Here is a 22,244-nt window from a genome sequence, read left to right as displayed (position 1 = left end):
TCTCCTTAAAAACAGTAGATACGATCCACATTCCTTAAAAATAAAACCAAAAGGCGTTGTCGTATAGCTTGCCTGGAATAAACAATATGATAAATCAAAAGAAGATGTCTTTTATGATTATTTTATTTTTTATTTAAATATTTTATCATCATTGAAAGAATACAATCATTTTATTTATTTAAAAAATAATAGTATATATTAAAAATAAAATAACCTAGAAATAGCATTAAAAACTCATTAATTATCTCAAATCCATAACCGCATGCGCATTTGTCTCTTCTATATCTATTATTACCATATTAGCATTGCTCCTTCATTGACACGAAGTCAAAGAGTCTCAGTCAGATATGGTTGTTGTTTTTTAATTGTGAGTTGAGATTTGTGGGCTTTTAATTTTTTATTTTATTAAATGAAATGTTTCATATAAAAATTCCTGCAATTTTGAAGAAAACTTCCCACGGTGTATATTTGATGATGATGATTGCGGCAGTATTTTTCTTCTTTTAAATCCATACTATTTGTGTATGATTTCAACTATCAAATATTGAAGAGAAATTCTTAATCACTCTTGGTTTTCAATTTCTCAAAACCCATTTATTGATTTGTATTTTTTAGTTTGGTCTGAAAAAAAATGACAATTTCGTTTGCAATACCTCTGCAATTTGGAAAGTTCGGGTCTGCTATTGAATTTGAAAATTTAAGGTTTGTATCTTTTACATAAATATTTTTTATAGTATCTTATGAAATTTTTGGATTTATGAATATTTCAAAATCATAAAAATAAACTTGAAAACGTTGTCTATAAAATCTTTCATCCGCAATTCCCCTTTATGGGTGTATCAAATCAGTCTAAATGCTACAAAGACTATAAATTTATAAACTGCAATTGTTAATATTTTTTTTGTTTGTGTTTTTTGTTTTTTTTGGACATATACTTCTAAAAGAGGGGCCTCCCAAGCACTCCTTACTCTCTGTCGTTAATTGGTGGAACTTCTCTACTATCAGGTAAGTTTTAAATTCGGATTTGTTATATTATTTATTAATTTAAATGATCAGGTATCAGCTGGTGTGTCTTGTTCTAAATGATTCCGACATTTCAATTATGCGTTCCACAAAATCAAGGTAATATTTATATTATTTTTGTCGTTACTAACAGTAAGCAATTTTTATTTTTATGTTTTATCATTCTATATTGCTACCGTTCGTTTGACAAATTATCCACATATGGATACTTTAATTTGTTAAACGAATGTGTATTTGGATGGCTCAATGAGTAGCCGCTAAGTCCATTTTTATTTTCTTCGCCTAAGACTGGTTATCATCTTCATGAGATGACCTTTCTTTTTATATATTTATATATTGTTATCTCTGGCAAAAAAAAAAAAAAAAATACTTAAAAAAGAAGAAGTAAATGGCAGGTTAGATTATCGAAGTGCAGAGAGAAAAAGGAAAAAGAAAAGAAAAAAGCAAGAAAGCTAGAGAAAAAGGTCAGTAGAAACTTAACCAACTCACTTCCAAACTCACTTCTTCTTCAAAATTTCAAAATTCTTAAAAATGAATTTGAATCCCCAAAAAACCGAACAAAACGATCTCTACCACAATCACCACCACCACCACCACCATGATCTGGTCCCACCACTACCGTCTGATCATATAATCCACACCCTCTCCTATCCCTCCATCCAAAACGACGACGTTTCATCTTCCCTCCCAGAAATTGTTCTTTTCCGCTCCTCCTCACCCGACTCACCGAGTCAATCCTCCTCCGACAACGACGACGACTCACTAATTAACCCCAAATCGAATCTCCCGACCCGACCTGCTTACATCAACCCGGAGCCCCATATTTCCTCTCAATTCTACACGTTCAACGCTGAGTCTCACTCGCTCATGATTCGATGCATTCTCGAGCACCGCCTCGCGACTCCGGAAGAGATCCGCACCGCTACTCCTCGCTCCGTGCTGAAATCGTGGCGGTCCGTTTGGAAAGACCGGAACGAAGATACTGCTTACGTCACCGGTTGGAAAAGAATCCAAGAAAAATTAACCGGACACGTGGACCCGAATTCTGGTAATGAATTTCTCTGTTTCAAGAATAATTCGCAGCAATTTGTTTCGCATGTTGATCAGTGGCAACATATTGTTATGAGTTTTCACGGTGATGCTGATTTAAAACATTTAGGGTTACGAGAAACTATTGAGAGAATTAAACAAGTGTGGACTGTAGGTGCTAAATTTTATGGAATTCCTGAGAGTTTTATTAGGGTTTGTGTTGCTGCTTGTCCTGTTTGTTCGGCTCCCGATGGGACTTCTGCTTCGCGGAATAAACGGCGGCGGTTTGAATATACAGAGTCGTTTGATGTTCCTGCTAAAGAAGTTCCGAGTAGATTACATCAGTTAGCTGCTAAGCATAAAGTTGTGCTTTGCATTAGACAAAAGTATATTAGGTATAAGCCTTTTATGGCCGAGGTTAAAGATTATGCTTGTCATAGAGCGGGTGAACCTGTGGCGAAAAAATCGAGGATGTTGAAGCGGGAGCCTTATGCTTCTAAGAGGTGTGGGTGTGGGTTTAGGATTAGGGCTATTGTGCCGATTACTAATTATAATGAGAAAGATAAGACGTTTGTTTATCAGGAGGAAGGGATGGCGGTTTTTAAACTATATGCTGTTCATTCGGGTCATGAGCCTGGTCCGTTGGATGGGAATGCGAGGATTATGCATCGGGTTGTTGGGCATAAAGGTAGTTTGATTATGGATCAAGAATTGGACTATGGAGTTCGTGAGGATTTGGATAGTGAAGGTTTTGGTTTGATTGGGAAGGATGATGGTGATTTGCAACTCTCGGTTTTGCAGCAGGTGCAGGAGTTGAGACATGAAATTGGGTTGCTAGAAGGGAGGTTAAGGAAAATCCCAAGTGAACTACTGGGTTCTGCTTCACAGGAATTGTTTGATATTGTTCATAAGGTCAGGAGTGTAGGAGAAGACAGTTTGAATACAGTTGGGATTCTCTCACACAAGCCTCATTCGGATGATGTGCTAGTTGGAGATAATGATTTGACGCACTGGAGTGATCATCATGAACATATCTATGGAAATGGGAAGGAAACAGATTTGATTGATGACGATGAAGATAGTTTTGGACGGACACTTGGGGATGTTGTCCCGTGGGACCGGATGAGATCAGAGTGTAGAAGTGACAAAGACTTGATGAGTGAACCTTGTAAGCCTGAAAAGTGGTTGAAATGCAGTGACTTTGATGAGAAGAGCATTCTTGACTGTGAGGATACAAAATTATCCAAGCCCTTGAGACATGACGAGGCTATAGTGACAGATGTAGGTCTTATACAGGTTGATAGTTTCTATCAAGAGAATCCAAAATGGTATGATTCTCCTTGTGGATTAGACCCCAGTGCAGATTGTGGAGACAGTGAATTTAGACATGGGGAGATTGTATAGCCCTTGGAGAGCTAGTTGAGACTGGTTGACCCTCTCTTATATAGTCATTGAGTTTATATTGCGCCCACTCATCTCTCTAAGGGAACTGGGCTGTACATTTACTTATACTGAAGAATGGAGCGTCTCACAGGCTTTTAGGTATCTTCGGTGTGTGTAGTGTAAAGTGTATGCCCAATTGGGTTTTCTATACTTTACATTTACTTATACTGAAGAACGGAGCGTCTCACAGGCTTTTAGGTATCTTCATTGTGTGTTGTGTAAAGTATGCCCAATTGGGTTTTCTGTACATACCTTACCTAAAACTATTTGTTAACCATTCTGGAATTCATATTTGCCATCTTTCAGCTCTTAAAAATTCGTGTATATGCTATATAGTGTTAATTAGTCCTAACTGACAGGCATGTGCATTTCCTACTGTTAAGTAGTATCATTTAAGGGCTTCATTGTTTCTCTCAAGGGTTATGAGTCATGACTTGATCGTGTTCATCTGATACCTTTTCCTTTTACATGACGATTATTTATTACATATTATCACCAGGGAAGTTAGAAGCCCCTTACTGCTGTTTTATTTATGCAGGCAGTGAGCTATTATAAATTTCTGCATATGTGGTACCTTTTTCTATTCATCAGCTGATTCAGCCAGCAACAGATACTAATTATTTTTTTGTTTAAGTATGTGATGCATGTAAAAATTAGCTAATTAGAGCGATCACACGCATATGTGATTATCAGTATCTTTACATTTTCTGTTTTGCAATTTTGTTATTTGTTTTTGTCCCTATTGTGTGAGCTGGCATTAGAGAGAGGAGCATTGCAATCTTATAAATTGCAGCCCTTATCTTCATATGAAATATCTTATGAATTAATGAAATGAATTAGCTTCTTCTTCTCAGAGTTCTTCTCTCTCTGCTCCCTCCTTCTTTCTCAAGCTTAATCTTCTATAATTTTATACATAACAATATGTATAGATTGTCGTGGATTATTCTGGACATGTGTGACTCTTTGTTATACTTGTACCTTTTGAGGCGTCCGAAAATTATAGATGTGGTTTTCGCACTTAAATTGACAAGTTATGATGCATAGAAATTGGCTGATCTGCATTTAACCAATGGTCTTGGAATTAATCAATCTCTTGCTGTACCAGAATTTGACAACGCATGGAAGAAGGTACTTTTTTTTGGTGATCTGATCAATTAATATAATATAAGAAAAAAATGAACTGTTATAAAGATTCCACAAATTAAAAGGTTTTTGGATTCTTGCTTAAACTCAGTCTTGCAAAGAACCTTTTCTCTTTTCATTGCAAGGGCAGTGATCTGCAACAAGGACTTGTTCCGCTACATTGTTGATAGATAGGTTTGGCAGATATTTTTGTATGTTCTATTTTTTTTCTTTGTGGGGTGAATCTCAGTTATTGTTGTATGCTGCTCTTGAAACTTTTTTTACATCATTGGTGCATTCTGATGATGCATTTTAACATTTTATCTAGAGAGGTTGGTCAGATTAAAATTTATGAGAAATTTGTGTTCTTGAAGGTGTATGGCTCCCTCAGCTGTCAAGATTGCGACCTTGCAGGTTTATGGTTCCTTCCTTTAAGATCTACTGGTTTTGCATAGTGCAAAAATTTCTGCCTCTCCTATGTCTCCTTATCTTGTCCCATCATATTTAGAGCTCATATCTCCATTATTTCTACAGTTGACATTTGCTTAGGAGATGATGGCAGTTGCACAGGGCATTATTATTCTCTATGTTCTTTTGATTTTAGATTTTATGATAGCTTTCGTTTGTCATAATCTTGTTTAAACGTTATTTTTCTTTATATCATACCTTACGAGTAATTTAGGAGATTGATGATATACAACTCCTGTGATTGTTTAACTACTTTCTTCTGTTTTGAAGGCCAGTTTGTATGGGAAAAGTAAGTTCAACCCTACAGACTCTTTAAGATAGAGGAGATATGCTGCTTTTAAAGCAAAGAGGTACGCATGGAATACATATATAGTGAAAATATGATAGGATGGGCTTTGCTTGGATATGAAATATTTAGGAATGACGATGCAGTTTATAAGAGTATTTATATCTATTTGTTTTCGAATTTTCTCCTGTTACTATGTTTCACAACTTGCATAAAATTTTGCCTAGTTATTATGGAATCTGCATTGTTTCCGCAGCAAGAGCACAAATCTTAGCTCAGATCGTTGAGGCTGGAGTAGACGTTATTCTGAAGGATATGCGAGCAGCAAAACTATGTTTCTTGCTATGATGCTCGCGAAAACCTTCTGACATCTGTTCTCCTATTGCCTGCGGTTTATGTTCTACATACGTTTTTCTGGTAGATTAAATGCGCCGTGAAATTTTCACGTTGTATTAGGTGTGTGCGCATAGTGTATATATGCCTATGGTATGTTTTCTTCTGGAATTTGGCTTTGTTTGAATGGTATCTCCATCAGTTTGGGTCTGGTTTCAAGTTTAGAGTGGCTGGTTGCATTGAACTTATGGTCAATATTTTACTTTACTTACCCCTTTGAAAGGTTCTTTTTAATTTGATTTGGTTTATCGTTATTTAGATATTCATTTTGTTGGTGTTTCCTTGCGAAATTTCATCACTGGTTGGGTGGTTCTGGCCGATTTAATTTCGATATCGAGTCCTAAAATTTGGTTTATACAGGTCTTATTGTGCACACATATTGTTAATTATATAACATCTTGGGATTTAATTGTACACAGCCAGCTTAATAGCATCTTTGCTAAATCAGCTAAAATTATACTGATACAACTTTTAAAGTTTAGCAGTTGATTTGATTAAAAAAATTACAGTAAAAATTATTCAAAATCAAATCATTATTTTCCTTTAAAGATCAAGTTTATTCAAATGTAACAAGAGGCATAAGTCCCAAGGGTCCTGGATTCTAACCCCCTTGCGGACGAAAAGGAAAAAAAAGAAGATTTATGGAGAAGACATCTGGAGAAGACTCACACGTCAGAAGCGTCAGAAGCAGCGGCTGCGACATCATTCCGTCATATTGGCGAGCTCGGCGATGCATTCAACGTAAACGGCGTGAATGGCGAATTTGCACATATATAAAAAAGGGTAGTATGTATATATATAGCTTTGTTTGTAGCCGTAGTAGTAGTATGTAATATCTATCTCTATTTAAAAAAAAAATGTAACAAGAATAAATGTTGATAAAGGGCTGAATGCTGACTAATCTAGGCCCAGATTCAAACTCATTGAATTAGCCCTAGGGTCTAGATGGGCTACCTTGGTAAGTGGGCTTTTAAATAGCTCAGTTACGTTGTAAAATACGTTGCGTTTGGCTATGAACCTGCAAAAAAACAAGATCCCGACAAAAAAGTGCAATTTCATTACATTACACTTGCAGAACACAAATTGAAGATACATTAGTTAATTAACCGAGGCCCTAATTCGACGGTGGTTAGGGTTACATAAACTGATCTATTGGGAGGTTAGGTAGTGGATTTGAATCTAACTCCCGGCAAGTATCGAGACACAAAATCACGAGCCAAAGCATGAAGATCATCATTACTCTCAAGCTGAAGATCCATTACAAATTCTGGTGCGGATTCTACATGCTGCTGAGTTTGTAGTTGACGCTCATTAAAATGCCCTGACATGTTCGAATTTGACGCCATTTCCGAACATGAAGCTATTTCAGACATATTACTCGTCTGAGACTGGCTATGAGCTGACTGCTGTTGTTGCTGATGCAAGGGTAATCGGTGCAATGTGGAAAGCCGGGCCTGAATGTAAGCTAACTCCGCCTGTAAATGCACCACCTGCATGCAATAAGACAACAATTTTCTCAGCTTTTTTAGTCTTTGAAGACCTATTTCATTTTGTTATAAAGTGAAAAAGGTCATCTATGCTCCTAATATTTGAGTACAAGATCAATCAAGTCTTCAACGTTCGAAAAGGATTAGATATGTTTAAACGTTTTAAAATTTTGACTATAAATAAGACGTTGAGGGCATGGCCTAGTTGTTTATTTTTCAAAACGATAAGAGTATATTTAAATCTATCCGAATGTTTAAAACTTATTTGATCTTGAAGTTAAACTGTAGAAGTATAAATGAATCTTTTGTCCATTAGAAATATTTATTTGATATTAACATTATTGTTTTTATTTAATTATGAGAGTAGGTGAAGCAATTAAATTAAAAATGTGCAGACAAAAAAGATGCTTCTCGGAAGAGATGTGCAGCCGTTGAACGTTGAAACTGGAGAAGAGGAGAAGTTCATAATCCAATATCCATGATTATCTAATTATCACATTATTATTGGATTATTGAAAATTTTAATTGCCCTTGTTTAAAGTAAAACAGTTTCAAGAAAAAGAAATTGAAGTAAATACACATATTGATGACCATCCCATGTGATTTATATAGACTTTTTTTTTTGGATGCAATGAATTACTTGCATTAGAATTTAGAACCAACACATGGGTAGGGCCCTCAACTACTTTCCTCCATACAAGAAAACCCTCACCTATTTTCGTAAGAGATAGATCTATTTTAAATTAGTTGGTAGCGAAAATTAGTAAAAATTAATATATAACATTTAAATTAGACAATCTGATGTGAATCGTTAAGTTTGAATCTCCAACCTCATGCATATTGAATGACTTGACCATTAGGCGCAGTCTTCAACTGCACCTTCACGTAGCTAGGTGTGAGAATTATATTAACCCAACTAAATTAATTGAATTATTTCATTTTAATTTGATTAAATATTTTAGTTAATTCAATTGATTAAATTTAATTTATGATATTTTTATTTGTTTATAGGTAAAGTTTTAAAGTTTAGTTGACTGAATTAATTAATTTTATTAGTTTAACCGGATTAACCGACTGATTCGATCCGTTCAGTTTTGGGCTAATTTTTTATCAGTTAATTCAGTTTTAATTTTTTTTGATAATTGAGCGGGGAATGTTTATGGGAGAAATCGAACTCACAACCTAGCAGTTTGCTGCCTAGCGCTTATATCATTTGAGATATAGTTTATTGATTAATTCAGTTTTAATTAATTTAACTAGTTTGGTCGGTTCAATTTCAAAGCTAAAAGAATTCATTTCATTTGATAATGAATAAAACCGAACTAACCGGATGGCCACCCCTTAAGTTCATTCTTTTAAATTTATACATAATTTTCTAACATCACTTAAGTATTTCTTAAAAAAAATGCATTAACACATTATTACTATAACATATACTACACATCATCCATGTCTGCTATACCAGATCACAAGAAAAGCCGAACCACCAAAGTCAAGAACTACAAATATTTCAATATTTCTCGAGCTGCTAAACATTTCTTACTAACTCCAGCAAGCAATAATTATTTAGTACCCTTATTGATAGTCAACCCACGTAACTATTTAATTTGTGTTTACTAAAACTATTATCCAAATCTCAAGTTAGCATGAGTTTCACGCAAATATTTTATGGAAAATCCATGACCTAAAAAAATTGAAGTAATATATTATTTTCGTGCTGCATAACTGTTACTGTTAGATATGTATAGTAAACCCTAGCTACTCCAGACTCTATGGTAAAACTTGTCCTTGCATTCTTGGGCTTGGAGAACTGACAAACTTGTGAAATAAACAGTGTTATAAATGTGAAAATATCTTTTTTTACCGCTACAATAAAATCATTTTGGATGTGTAGCAATTAAAACTAGCTAGCTTCTGCAATGAAATTAACTGAACAGACCAGTTTGTTTGGAGACATGAACACCATTGTTGTTGACCAAACTGAATCATAATTAACTGAACATACCAGCTTTAGATAGATTACTATAATCAGATTGAAGAATCACGGTGACCTTTTCAAATGATGTGGATAGGGTTAAATATTTTTACGATCACCGAACTATAAAAGTTCTATAAAATGATTACTGAAATATAAAAATTATAAATCAGTTATTCAAAACCATAAAAAATTACAAAAATGATTATCAAATTAAAAGAAATTTATAAAATGTTTGCTGAACTAGAACTTTTATACAAAAAGGCTACCAAATTATAATAGTTTTACATAACAGTTATGGGCTTGTTTCATTGTTTTTTTTTTGTTTCATCTTCATCTCTTGTTTATTTGATCATTTTGATTGAGGTATTGCTTATTTTTCTTCTGATCATGTAGTACAAACCCTAATCCATAAACATTGAAGCAAAAATCCTTATAAACTATGAAAATATGCATGCATGTAAGATTAATAAAGAGCTTGAAAAATGGTATTACCTGCTGCTGGAGAGTGAAAAGATGGCCAACACAGCCATAAACAGGATCTCGAACCCTAGCCAAAGCTTCATAACAAAGAGTAACCACCGCATCGAGCCGCTTATGAGGCGGTATGCGCATCAGAAGCTTAGAGACATTGCTAGCTCCGAACACCTTATGCACCGCTGCAAAGTGAACCGTCCCCTGGTCTGAGTCAAAATAAGGTGCAAAAATGCAGCCTTTTAGACACTTTCTCCTCAAAAACTTGCAGGCACCACAAGGCCCACCTCCATTATGAACACCACTCATTTTTCTTAGTTAAAGAGTTAAATATGTGTTTTTAGGTAGCAAGTAAAAAGATAGAAAGAAGAAGATGAAAAAAGGGAGAGATGGGTATTTAATTAGAGAAAGAAAAAGAGGTTTTGTCTAGTACTTAAAAAAATTGATAATTTAAAGCAAATATAGAAGGTTTTTCTGGTGGTTTGTCGTTTGAAAGGACAAGTTTAAACTAAAATTAACTATTGTTTTTATATTGGAAAAATGAACTTATATACCTACAATTTTGACGTTTTTTTAATATATCACGATTTTTCAGTTTTGCTAATTTGATCCACCATCTTTTAAAACTTTGTCAAATATACCGACGACTCATATGGAGTTAACATATTGTGAGTTTGTATACGCCACTCATAATAAATTTTGTACATGTAAGCGAACAATATTGCGCCATATTAACTTAAAACGAATCACATGTATTTGTAATTTATAAAGATAAAAAAATAATGGACCAAACTGACAAGTTTAAAGATCGTATTTAGTATATTTGACAAAAACACTAAAGTTGTAAATAGATAAGTTTATGATGCCTTTCATATATTTTTGATGAGCATCCGGAATTTCCATTCTGATTGATTTGGACAGAATCACATAGGATTCCATAAAATGATAAAACACTCTCGGAATTAAGGTTTTTAAACATGTTTCACAGTCAGAGCTGGAAACCAAAGATTTTGTTTAGGGATACTGATCCATCTCAACGCGTTTGTTTTTCAAACAAAATTCATTTTAAAGTTGTACGTTTTTTATTTATTAATTAGTATATATAAGTTAATTGAAATAGAAATGGTGCAAAATAAAAAAGTTATAACTGCTTGTCGTCAACGTTTATAATTTAAAAAAATACAATAAAATTAGAATTTATTTATCATCAATGAGCTAGTCAAGTACAATTCAAACTAAGAAATTGTATACTTTAACTTGATTTTTGATGATGTGTAAATTATTTCTCTGCGATATATTAATCATAAATTTCAATTGATTTCTAAAACACCAAAAAAATGATAAAAAAAATGCATAGTAAGATACTTGAGATTTATTTTGCCTTGTTTTCATACATTAAGTGAAAGAGAGAATTAGGGTTCAATTATGTGTTGTGTTAAGCAAAATAATGCAATGTATGTACTTGGCTAAAACTTTAAAGCCACGGCAAGGAGTGATAGTAGTAGAAGAAAGAAAGATTGCGTGAAGCAAAGATAAAGATACGGTGAGTGAGGGAGTGAGTGAGTGACAGTAGCAACTTCCAACCGCCGCAGTTACGGCCACGTGCGAGCCCCACGTGGGAGAAACAAAAAACATCCTATCTTTTCCTCTTGTCATATCCTTGTCATCTATCTTTTCCATGTCCCTGTCTCTCTAGCTATCAGTATCAGATATCAGACGTACATCGTATACTGCCACTTTTTTGCTCTTTTTTTTTTTTCACCGATTGGAGCATTTAAGTTTCAACGCTCATGTTTTTGTGCTATTTAATTTTCACTGAAGCTCACACTGTCAAATTCCGAGACTTCTTACGTGAATTTAATTTATATAGTGTAAATTATTTATTAAAAAATTTTAATTCTAATTAAAAATTATTATAATGGAGCGAATGAAGTATCCATAAGAAGAGTGCAACTATTCAATTACAATTTTTTTTTATCAAAAGTGGAAACCGACTTTTTCGAGTCTCATATTAATTATTAGTTACTAAGGTGTGGTACGAACCTACAACCTCTCGATCCACAACCTCTCATGTTAGTTGAAGGTATGATTTTGGGTATGTTGCAGAAAAGAAAAGCAAAAGTAGGAGACAAAAGATTTGTGAAGAGAGTGACTGAGTCAGTCAATCGAGAACACAATGACTCACACGAAAACACATGCACCAAACTCAGTAATTACTACTCCCATTTCATCATATTATGCCACGTGTCATTCTTTAACACACCACTCTTTAAATAACCCAATGGCCTACTCTAATGGCCTCCATCTCTCCCTGCAAATTCCTCTTCTTCTTCCTCCATAAAAATCACTAAACTTACCTTACTCTACTACAAAAAAAATCATTTTATTTTTAAAAAATGATATAGGAGTATTATTTAACATATATATAATTAATCAATTATAAAAAAAAAAAATTAATAAATAAATTTAATAAAATGAGTTTCTTTATAGGATTTATAAGGTATCCTGAACGGGTCTCAATTATAAGACGACATCTGTAAACCTTCCACGTTCAGATTAATCCTCACTCGAACTGTATAAATTCCATACTCAACTCGATTAAATAATACTTAAATGAGCGTCTGAGATATGATTCCAAATTCTCTTCTAAATATAAACTCCCGTCTCAATATACGTAGTGAGTTAAATATTTGTTGATATGAAAGTTCACTAGTTCAGTTTTGAAATTTTTTTAATTGATAGATTTTTAATTTTTTTAATTATTTTGACAGAAGTATCCATACTAATTTTTTTTACAATATATAAAATTATTCAAACTATTCTCAAATGATCTAGTTATTGTAAATTATATAAAATTAATCTTTTTATACTAAAATAGATATAATTATCAATTTTATGAATAGGTTAAATTTTTAATTGAACTATTATTTAAAAATATTAAATTAAAATTTATTCTTTTATTTTTTATTTTCCATTAAATATAATTTAATTATTTAAAATATATGAAATAATAGAAAATAATTACATATTATATGATCATTTAATATATAAACAATAATTAATTAGATCTGAAAATATAAATATTACATATATCAACTATCAGTAACAAATTAGGTATCCACTAGCAGCTACATCGAAACTAATATATGATATATTATATGAATTTGTGGGTTTTAAATTTCAATATCGTTGTCTCCTGATTGTGAGATTTTCAACCACAAAGTTTGATATATTTTTTATTGAAATCCAATTTGATAAGATTTCCAAGTTTAACGTACTAGAAAATAAATATTTTTGAGATGCAAAATTCATAAAAATATTGAATACTAGTTCACAACAGGCTAGCTAACTTGTACTCAGAAGAAACTCAAAAACACACACACACAAAAGAACAATGGGCTATAATAAAAGGCCGTGCAGAAGTGTCTTACAATGGTTCTCTCAAAATAGTGGGTTTCATGAAGCAAGGCAAGTCCATCACTACACTTATATAACCCTTTTCTAAAAAGTAAATTAATTCAATTATAACATCTTTTTGTGCATTGTGCTAACTTTTTTAGAGAAAAAAAAATTAAGAATGGTTTTGCAAGCACTGTGGCTCCTCAGCATGGGTTTTATGAGCTGAAATTTGGCAATCACAATGCCTGTCAGCATTTTCAATTTGTACTGAATTATGGTGGGCAAAGGTACATGATTTATAATGTTTATTCTTTGAGAATATTAACAATAATAGTAACCAAAGAATTTCCCTTAGCTTAGAAAGGGAAACATGAAGGGACCGTCTTAATTATTAGTACATGTTTAATACTTTACTTCTTGTCTAGAATTGTAATCAAGTCGAGCTAAATTGCAAGCTATTCGGATTTGACTCAAAATCGACTGGATTGATATCAAGTTCAAGCTCGAGTTTGAGCTATTAGAAGTAATTATCAAATTAATTGTTTGAACGTAAAAAATGACTGATCCGATAAATCCGCGAGCCTAATTGAACTATAGTTAATTTATATTTTCACTTCTTGTATTATGTACATATATAATAATACTTTTTTATGAATATAATAATACTTTTATATTGAGACTTTTCTTTTCGTATTTTTTTTGAATTGTTGCTCTTTTGAGTACTTTTTTTTGCCATCCACCAATTGTGGAGTGCTAATTTATTTATCATTTATAAACAAAACCTTATTTCTAAATATTTATATAAATAATTGAGTTGGGTTTTGAATTAAAATTAAACATTCATGCTTTGATATAAATCTTGGGGACATATTTTTTTTATGATTAATGGCAATGGAACAGAACCATCCAAAGCACAGTCAAGATTATAAATTTCTAAATAGTTTGACTAACATGACCTTCTAAAATGATAGTACAAAGCAATTTATATTTCATTATCCTAATTATTGCTATATGGTCCAAAATATTGCTTTGACTTGTTTTAAGTTTATAATATAACAAATAATATAAATATAATAATCAAGTGCAATTTTTCTTTCTTCCTAAAGTTGCTTAAGTCGTAAATTACAGAATGTAGCACCTGCTCTGCCTCATATTAAGGTGACATCCTCCAATTTTTAATTCATTTATTTAATTAAAAAATTAGATACTAAAGAAACTTCGAATCTGATAATAAATTTTAAGTTTGACCGCACGAGTGGAAAAAGAAAAACAGAACAAAGATGACTGATCTGTTAGAAAAAGTTTAGGCAAACTTAATTGTAGTGTAATAAGTGATGATTAAGGTTTAAGAGACAGATTAATTAGAGTTTTATCAACCTAAAGTTTGTGTTTCTAAACATGTTTCCAGATATATGGGCTTTATTTTCAAATTCTGTAGGGACATTTGTTACTATAATTTCCAACATTTAAATGTTTAAGCATGTATTAGTATTAATTAAGTCTTAATTGATTGTGATTAATCAATCTTAAACTGGCCCGTTCTAGCATTTGATTAATGCATGCATTTCTGTAACGACAGTGCCAAAAGGTTCAAGGTGATGAATGTTTCTTCTCTAACTTTGACTACTGCGTAGGATAGAAAAAGGAGCAAATTGATAACTAAAATTATAGTAGCATATTCAAAAAGGTCATTTTTTTTATTTTTTCTCGATTTCTATCCAAATGTTTTTTTTAATGTTAATTTAATTTTAGCCAACTACTCAATTTTAAAATGTATTTATATATATAAAAAATTAATTTCATTTAACTATAATCAAACCTTTTAATTTTCTCAATTGTAGCCTAATTTTAATAAGTTTTTTTTTCGATTGAAAGGAATAATTTGATTAGAATTAATAAATTAGAAACAAATTGGCCATTTTGGATGAATACATAATGAAAGCTATTTTTTAAAAATTAGATTATAATTAAGGAATTTAAAAATAAATATGTCGACCTTTTAAAATGAACGAGCCTAACATTATTTACAGGAAAACTATGAATATTTTCAATTTAATTTAATTTAGTTTAATATCTAGTAATTTAAGAAAGGAACAATTATTTTTTAATCTAAATGTTTTTTTATAAACTATGATCATTTTTTTTATTTTTTATAATTATGTCCAAATTCTTAAATTTTATATTTTAAATTCAAATTAATCTTTGTGTCTTTTATCATCATGTACGATCAAAATTTTATACTCCTTAGACATATTTTCGAAATTTGATTTTAATTTAATACTATTGGACATGCTTGTAAGTTTTGTTCTAATTGGACAATATTTTTTTAAATTGATCATAATTAATAATAAAAAAATGTTTTGTTTAGTGATTGTGCTTTAAAAAAAAGAAATAGAATTGCATAATCCAAAAGTAAAATAACTTTAATAAGTGTTGTAAAAAAATACGATCTGTGATAGGAAGGAAAAACGAAGAAAATAAACTGTTGTACCGTCAGCATATGTTCATAGAAGTCGTCCGGAAGCTTTGAATAAAGACACGTGTCAATCAAACGGATTCAAACAGAAGTCTGATTGTGTCATTGCCTCCTCTTCACTACACAAGGATTGGACAAGAGCCGGACGGCGCGGTTGACGTGCCGTTACGAACTGTTATGAAATTTAGAAATATCAAAAATATAATAAAATTGGGAAAATTTTGACCGTATTTAATTTTTAGTATATAGTTTATTTATATTAATTACGTAAAAATATTATACTAGTATAATGTTTATTTATCGCAGGAGGCAGAAAAGTGTCGATATTTTGTTAAAAAGTAGACGTTACTTTCTTTTGAAGTGAACGGCGAAGGGGTCCCACGTTAGTGTGAGATCATGTTTTACCCGTCCGTTACAATCCTAGTCACCGACTCACACGTGGCGTACTTTGAGCTGATGCTTTGAACGCCGAATGTTGTCTTCTTGACCAATTTGATTGGCCAGCCAGCCATCTAGCTAATTTATTTTACATACATATTTGATTATTTATATTATAAAATTGAGATTGGAGAAACATGCATATCTAGTTACCATATCTCTTTGATTAACTCGTTTAAATATTTGCATGAAACGCATTTTGTTTTTTCAAATTATTCTGCTTTTATTATCAATTGAGACTTGCAAGTTTATATATCAAATAATAGTATATGCTAATCATATATTTTTGCACATTTTTTTTAATACATACTACAATTTACACCAATTGCTTAAATTAATGACAGGCAAATTTTTATCCATGTACACTTTGATGAATAGAAATTGGATGAGTATCCTATTTTTAGTACTTTAAATGTTTTTATTATGAATCCAATGATTATATGTTATAGATTAACAATCAATTTATTAAAAAAATCAAATTTAAATCAATTGAGACTCTACTAATAATATTTTCTTTACTACACTTCATACGCGAATGGCTATGAAATTTAAACATTAATAAGTACATATCCGCTTTACTTTATAGTCAAATATTAAATTCCAGATTTTTCAATTACCGGAATTATGATATAATATTAAATAATTGATTTACCAAAAAGCTGAAACTATTAGGTAAGGCTATATAATCTTCTCTCTGGCATTATTCAGTCATATTAGAAGTGTTTTTCTATAGATAGTGAATTATTAAACAGATTAACACCATTCAATTTTCACAAAGAGTATAAGTTGAATGGACATAACTGTTTAAGTTTTAATGAACTTGAAAGAACCATAATCCTTTGCAATGTGTGCATTTTATTCTAATAAAAAACTATTGATTAAATGGACCAAATGTAAGTTGTGTGTCTTTAAGTTCATCACGAAAAATAAATTAATTGCATAGAGTACAGTTAATTAGTTATTATAATGACATTTATAATTATTTTTTCATTCAATTCAAGAGAATTAATTGTTTTTTTGATGAATAAGTGTTTTTGAGAAATATGATTTTATTTCTTCTGAGCTGAATGAAACTAAACTACACATCATGCTGAAGGTTACAGTATAAGGAAAGATATATAATAGTATAATCAACTTTAATTTGAACCTCTTAATAATATATGCAATACATTTGCTTTGGCTGTCTAAATATGTTTAATTTACAGATAGGCATTTATCCTCTTTTGATCTTTCTACTTTTGAACAATAGTTTATCTTTTTCTACAATTTAGTGACGTCATTGTTAATAAAACTTTAAATTTTTTAAATAATAAAAAGGACCTACATAAATTTAATTGAAAAAATACTTATGTATGCCGTCATTTTATGATGCATATAACATATCACATTCTATACTTCAGTCGGTAAGAAGAAGAAAACCAGTTAGTATGTGAATAGTAGTTTCTTATGGTCATTAATCTTTATTTTATTTTTATCATATGTTTAATTGTTTTTCTCTTCATCTAATCATCGAGGCCACATAGACTTTATCTGGGATTTATTCCCCTTAGGAGGATTAGTTGCTACGCAGCTAACTAATTTAAATATGAAATTTAAATCGCATTCTTTAATAATAATGATAAAAATATTATTGAAAATATTTTAGGATAACTTGATCCATAAATTTGGCGATTGTAGATAATTATTCTAACTCTCATTTAAATTTATCATATAATATTTATTCTATAATTGATGATTTAATTTTAAATTTTATTAATGATTATTTTACTCGATGATCTTTTATTTCATTTTAGAAAGGGAATGGAGTCACGATGATTTTAAATTGAAAATTATGTGCCCGATAATATAGTTAAATTTATTGTTTGATATAATTATCACAAATCACAAAATTGACAGATTAAATAATCACAATTTCTTTTTAAAAAACTCCTACATTTGGTCAAAGATTTGAATAATATAAAATCATCTTACCAATTTTTAACAAGAAGGTTTTTTGCGATTTTATATCAAATCAAGTATATTTCGCAACCGAATTGTCCAAATAAATATTAGATTAAAAAATTGTTTTGATGAAGATTCAAGACCATCATCCATCTCCTCAACAAGAATTTAAACATTCATATATAAATGATTCCGAAGGGATTGGTTGGTAACAGGGTGTTTGTTAAATTTATGCAGCCTTTCTATTTCTAGAATAACCCTAATACATTAGCCAGTTCACTAATTAACATGAATGATAAAATTAGAAACAATAAATCCCTCTTAACTTTTCATCAATACATAATTATTAAACCTAATTAAACCAGGTACTATATAATATAAATATATTCCTTACAAGTTACAATTATAATAATAATAATACTTAGGTTTAAAAAAAGCTAGCTATAATTTAATAATTAAAGAGTTACTAAATTTGCTAATACAATGTATTATAATAAACCTGTGGGCATTGATGTCATTCTCGAAAGCCAGTGGGTTTATTTTGGAATTATTATAATATAAAGGAATTAGAAAAAGCTGAGTCATTTTCAAACATTTTTGATAGAAAGAGAGACAATAAAAGTTGGCGTCTTTTGCCCTCTACGCAGCTTAAACCACGCAGTGGCAATATAAAGAGAGACCCATTGACACGTTTTCGAGTTGCTAAAAAGCAATTATTTCATTTAATTGCAAATTATACATTCAAAAAATAGCATCAAAAGCAAAGTTGTGTATCAAAAATACACATCACGCATTTATATATAACCATGGACAAAAACAAGAAATTTGTGATAAGAGAATGACTAAAACATTATTAGAAAAAAAGGGTTAAATATATATCATAAATTTTAATGTGTTTTGAAATCATAAGATTAATTTTAAATTCCAATAATATAAAACAAAGTCTATCAATCTTTTATAATTTAAAATACCGAATAATCTTCTGAAAAATAAACATCAATATATTATCTTTGTACTATTTTTTATCAAAAAAATACATAGTTTGATTGCAAAAAAAATTGATAGTTCGTATATGTTGTTGTCAAAATTAAAACTTCATACTGTAATAAAAAGATACATCGAAATTCATGATTTATTTCACAATAATTAATAATATCAGTCAAAAACTATTAATTTTTTCATAATTTAAAATATCAAATAATTTTTGTGATAGAGAAAATACTAATAAACATTAAATTCAACATCCACATCGGTACTTTTTATCGAAAAAACTGTTTGATATTCTGAATTATGAAAAACGATTATTTGTATGACATTATTAAGATTTAACTTTTTATTATAATTATAAAATATGTTAAAATTTATAATTTATTTACAATAAAATTTAAATAAATCACGAGAAGAAGGAAAACAAAGGAGAATGAAATAAAAAGAAAGGGCAGTTGAGAATAAAAGGTAGAGTTATCGCATGTTTGCTTCACGCAAACAGCTAAATGTAGGAAAGTGTTTTTGCTCTATCGCGTGGCTTTAAAGACTTCATCATCTGGCGTTTTTAAATTCTCCATTAAAATACATCCCTATTACCACCCACCAACCAAACCCTAATTTCCACTTCTTCCCCCTCAGCTATATCTAATACATACAAACCCTAATCATGTCATCTCATTTCTTGGTTTGTTCTTCCTTTTAGTTTATTCTTTTACCCAAAAACAGAATTCAACAAATGAACGCGTCTCCAAATCCCAGCTCTAGCGGTGGCAGCGGTGGCGGTCCTGTAAGTGGCAGTGGGAATAGTAGTAACAGTGGCGGTGGTGGTAACAGCGGCGGAGGACCATGCGGCGCGTGCAAATTCTTGAGAAGAAAGTGTGTTCCCGGGTGTATATTTGCTCCTTATTTTGACTCGGAACAAGGCGCAGCTCATTTCGCAGCGGTACATAAGGTTTTTGGCGCAAGCAACGTTTCGAAACTTCTGTTACATATTCCGGTTCATAAACGCCTTGATGCGGTGGTTACCATCTGCTATGAAGCTCAAGCTCGCCTGAGAGATCCAGTTTACGGCTGCGTTGCTCACATCTTTGCTCTTCAACAACAGGTAATAAGTTTTTGTTTTTTTGCACGTAAACATTGTGGAAAAATACAAATTTTTTTGTTTTCTTTTCTTGCTTTTTTGATTGTTAAGTTTGTTTTGTTTCTAAATTATTTGTTCCCTTTTGAATCAAGAACTGTTTTTAGTAATTTAGCAGTTACAATATCACCTACTGTAAATCTTGGAAATTGACTTTTCTTTGATCAAAATCATCAAAAATAAGTTGACTTTAATGATAGATTACACTTCAACTAGTACAAAAAAGTAAATTAGGTTTATAGTTTTCCGTGCTGTAATAATATTAGGTATGAGTTTTGTACTTTGCTGAAATCAAGAAACGTATTTTCTTGAATATCAGCAAATTATATAAGATATACTCGGCGGTTACTAGAATGGCATGGCCTGTGAGTTGTGTAATTGGTAGGGTTTTTGCAGTTATTAAGGAGATGGTCGGTTTTTTTTACTGTTCTTAAGGAAAGGTTTGTTTGGTCAGAGACAGTAAACAGTATGCAGTAAGGTGTAAGAGCAGAAGAAGATTTTGTAGGGTTAGAATTGTCAAATAATATTGAATAGTAGAAATAAAATACTATTTGGTTCCATAATATGATGAAACACATGGGGTTTAGATTTTGATTTCGTAGTTGTTTTCTGTTTCCTGTTTCTTGTACCTTTCTTTCTAGTACACATACTTATTCTTGAAGTAGATCTCAGTGTAAATTTATGCTTAAAATTATGAACGATCCATTTATAATAAGGTTCTTGGTGCAATAGAATTAAGACTACTGATTAGCAAAATCCGTATTGATTGATAATTATTCAATTTATTTTATCTAGAATTAATGTTACTTGATAATTTTAACTCAATCACATCACATGGCATATCATAGTTAGTGGTGGAATTATAGTTTCATTTCAATCTAGATTTAATTTTTAGTTTACCTTTAACCTCTCGGCAGTTCAAGCTTAACTTAAAAATTAAAACCCTTGATGCACAACAAAATATATTTATTTTTTTGAAATTTTTTAACAACAGTCTGGACTAGAACATGTTTTAAGTTTTTAGTAGTAAGTATTCATCGTATTAACATGAGTATGTATATACATGTTTAATTATGTTGTCTTCGTTAAGAAAATTCAAAGGAAAACTTTTTTTGTTCGCAAGTCCATGTTCTAATGCACACAGTTCAAGCATCCTTTTAGTATAATCTAAGACAAAACCTTGTCTACTTGTTACAAATTTCTTAATCATTCGTACAATATCATAGTTGTATATTCACAATTTAGTATATAATTGCATTATTAATTACATAATTGGCGTAAATTGAGTGCATTGTCTAAGCACATAGTAGGAATTAAGTTTGTTTTGAGTTGCCTTCACTTATCTTTTTGTAGAAAACACTCAAAAACACAGAATTTCAATATTTGGACATTAAAATAATGACTTAAACGTATAACAAGATAAGCACCAATTTAATTTACTTTTATTTTATTTAGTGACCATTTTAGGTAAAATTAAGGATCTAGTCAGCTTATTTAGTAATTAATAGTTATAGTCTTTATTTTTCTACGTAATATTAACACATTTTATGCAGGTAGTGAATTTACAAGCAGAGCTCACATACTTACAAGCCCACCTAGCAACACTAGAGCTTCCATCACCACCACCTCCACCGCCGCCGCCGCCGCAAACAATAGTGCCATCTCCTCCTCTCTCAATATCTGACCTCCCGTCAGCCTCTTCCGTACCGGCCACTTATGATTTATCGTCACTTTTTGATCCAATGACACAATCTTCATGGGCCATGCAGCAGAGGCAAACGGATCCACGTCAATTTTGCGGAGGCAACAGTGGCTCTTCTTTAGCAATCACCGGTGGCGGCAGCGGCGGTGGTGGTGGAGATCTCCAGTCGCTGGCACGTGAACTCCTCCATAGGCATGGATCTCCGCCTCCATCTATTTCTAAATGAGACACTGACATTATTTTTAATTAACACAGGTTCTTGCCGCAGAATTTGTACTAATTGGATATGCTTAGAGCAAAAGAGCTTAATTTTCATGCAATTTTATTACTGGGCAAGTAGTTTGATATTTGGTCAGTGTTAATATATACATAGTAGTAATTTTTTTATCTGTTTTTTTCGTTGTATTAATAATTTTCTCTAAGTTTTTGCATATTCTTGCAATGATACTGTCCTAAATGATGA

General features: G+C 31.3%; 3 protein-coding genes across 3 annotated transcripts; 2 read left to right on the top strand and 1 right to left on the bottom strand.

Moving 5' to 3' along the window:
- Positions 1-1,405: 1,405 nt before the first annotated feature.
- On the top strand, positions 1,406-3,786 carry LOC126687036 (uncharacterized). Its single transcript, XM_056106151.1, has one exon. It carries the CDS (start codon positions 1,555-1,557, stop codon positions 3,454-3,456), a length of 1,902 nt encoding a protein of 633 aa, XP_055962126.1. The 5' UTR covers positions 1,406-1,554; the 3' UTR covers positions 3,457-3,786.
- A 3,012-nt stretch (positions 3,787-6,798) lies between these two features.
- On the bottom strand, positions 6,799-10,119 carry LOC126687048 (LOB domain-containing protein 19-like). The gene is made up of 2 exons (XM_050381399.2): positions 9,722-10,119; positions 6,799-7,254 (listed from the first exon to the last, which is right to left on the bottom strand). Exons 1-2 carry the CDS (start codon positions 10,007-10,009, stop codon positions 6,925-6,927), a joined length of 618 nt encoding a protein of 205 aa, XP_050237356.1. The 5' UTR covers positions 10,010-10,119; the 3' UTR covers positions 6,799-6,924.
- A 9,316-nt stretch (positions 10,120-19,435) lies between these two features.
- On the top strand, positions 19,436-22,212 carry LOC126687045 (LOB domain-containing protein 18-like). The gene is made up of 2 exons (XM_050381395.2): positions 19,436-20,046; positions 21,633-22,212. Exons 1-2 carry the CDS (start codon positions 19,678-19,680, stop codon positions 22,005-22,007), a joined length of 744 nt encoding a protein of 247 aa, XP_050237352.1. The 5' UTR covers positions 19,436-19,677; the 3' UTR covers positions 22,008-22,212.
- The last annotated feature ends 32 nt before the right edge of the window (positions 22,213-22,244 follow it).

The sequence above is a fragment of the Mercurialis annua genome, linkage group LG6 (assembly GCF_937616625.2).
Source record: "Mercurialis annua linkage group LG6, ddMerAnnu1.2, whole genome shotgun sequence".
NCBI lineage: Eukaryota > Viridiplantae > Streptophyta > Magnoliopsida > Malpighiales > Euphorbiaceae > Mercurialis > Mercurialis annua.
The sequence above is the reverse complement of the archived record's forward strand: the minus strand, read 5'-3'. Positions and strand labels throughout refer to the sequence as shown.

Bases quoted from the DNA above. Each gene is read 5' to 3' on its own strand.
- LOC126687045 (XM_050381395.2), top strand. From the start codon at position 19,678: ATGAACGCGTCTCCAAATCCCAGCTCTAGCGGTGGCAGCGGTGGCGGT. The intron at 20,047-21,632 runs GTAATAAGTTTT...CATTTTATGCAG, and splicing joins TCTTTGCTCTTCAACAACAG to GTAGTGAATTTACAAGCAGA.
- LOC126687036 (XM_056106151.1), top strand. From the start codon at position 1,555: ATGAATTTGAATCCCCAAAAAACCGAACAAAACGATCTCTACCACAAT.
- LOC126687048 (XM_050381399.2), bottom strand. From the start codon at position 10,009: ATGAGTGGTGTTCATAATGGAGGTGGGCCTTGTGGTGCCTGCAAGTTT. The intron at 7,255-9,721 runs GTAATACCATTT...TATTGCATGCAG, and splicing joins TTTTCACTCTCCAGCAGCAG to GTGGTGCATTTACAGGCGGA.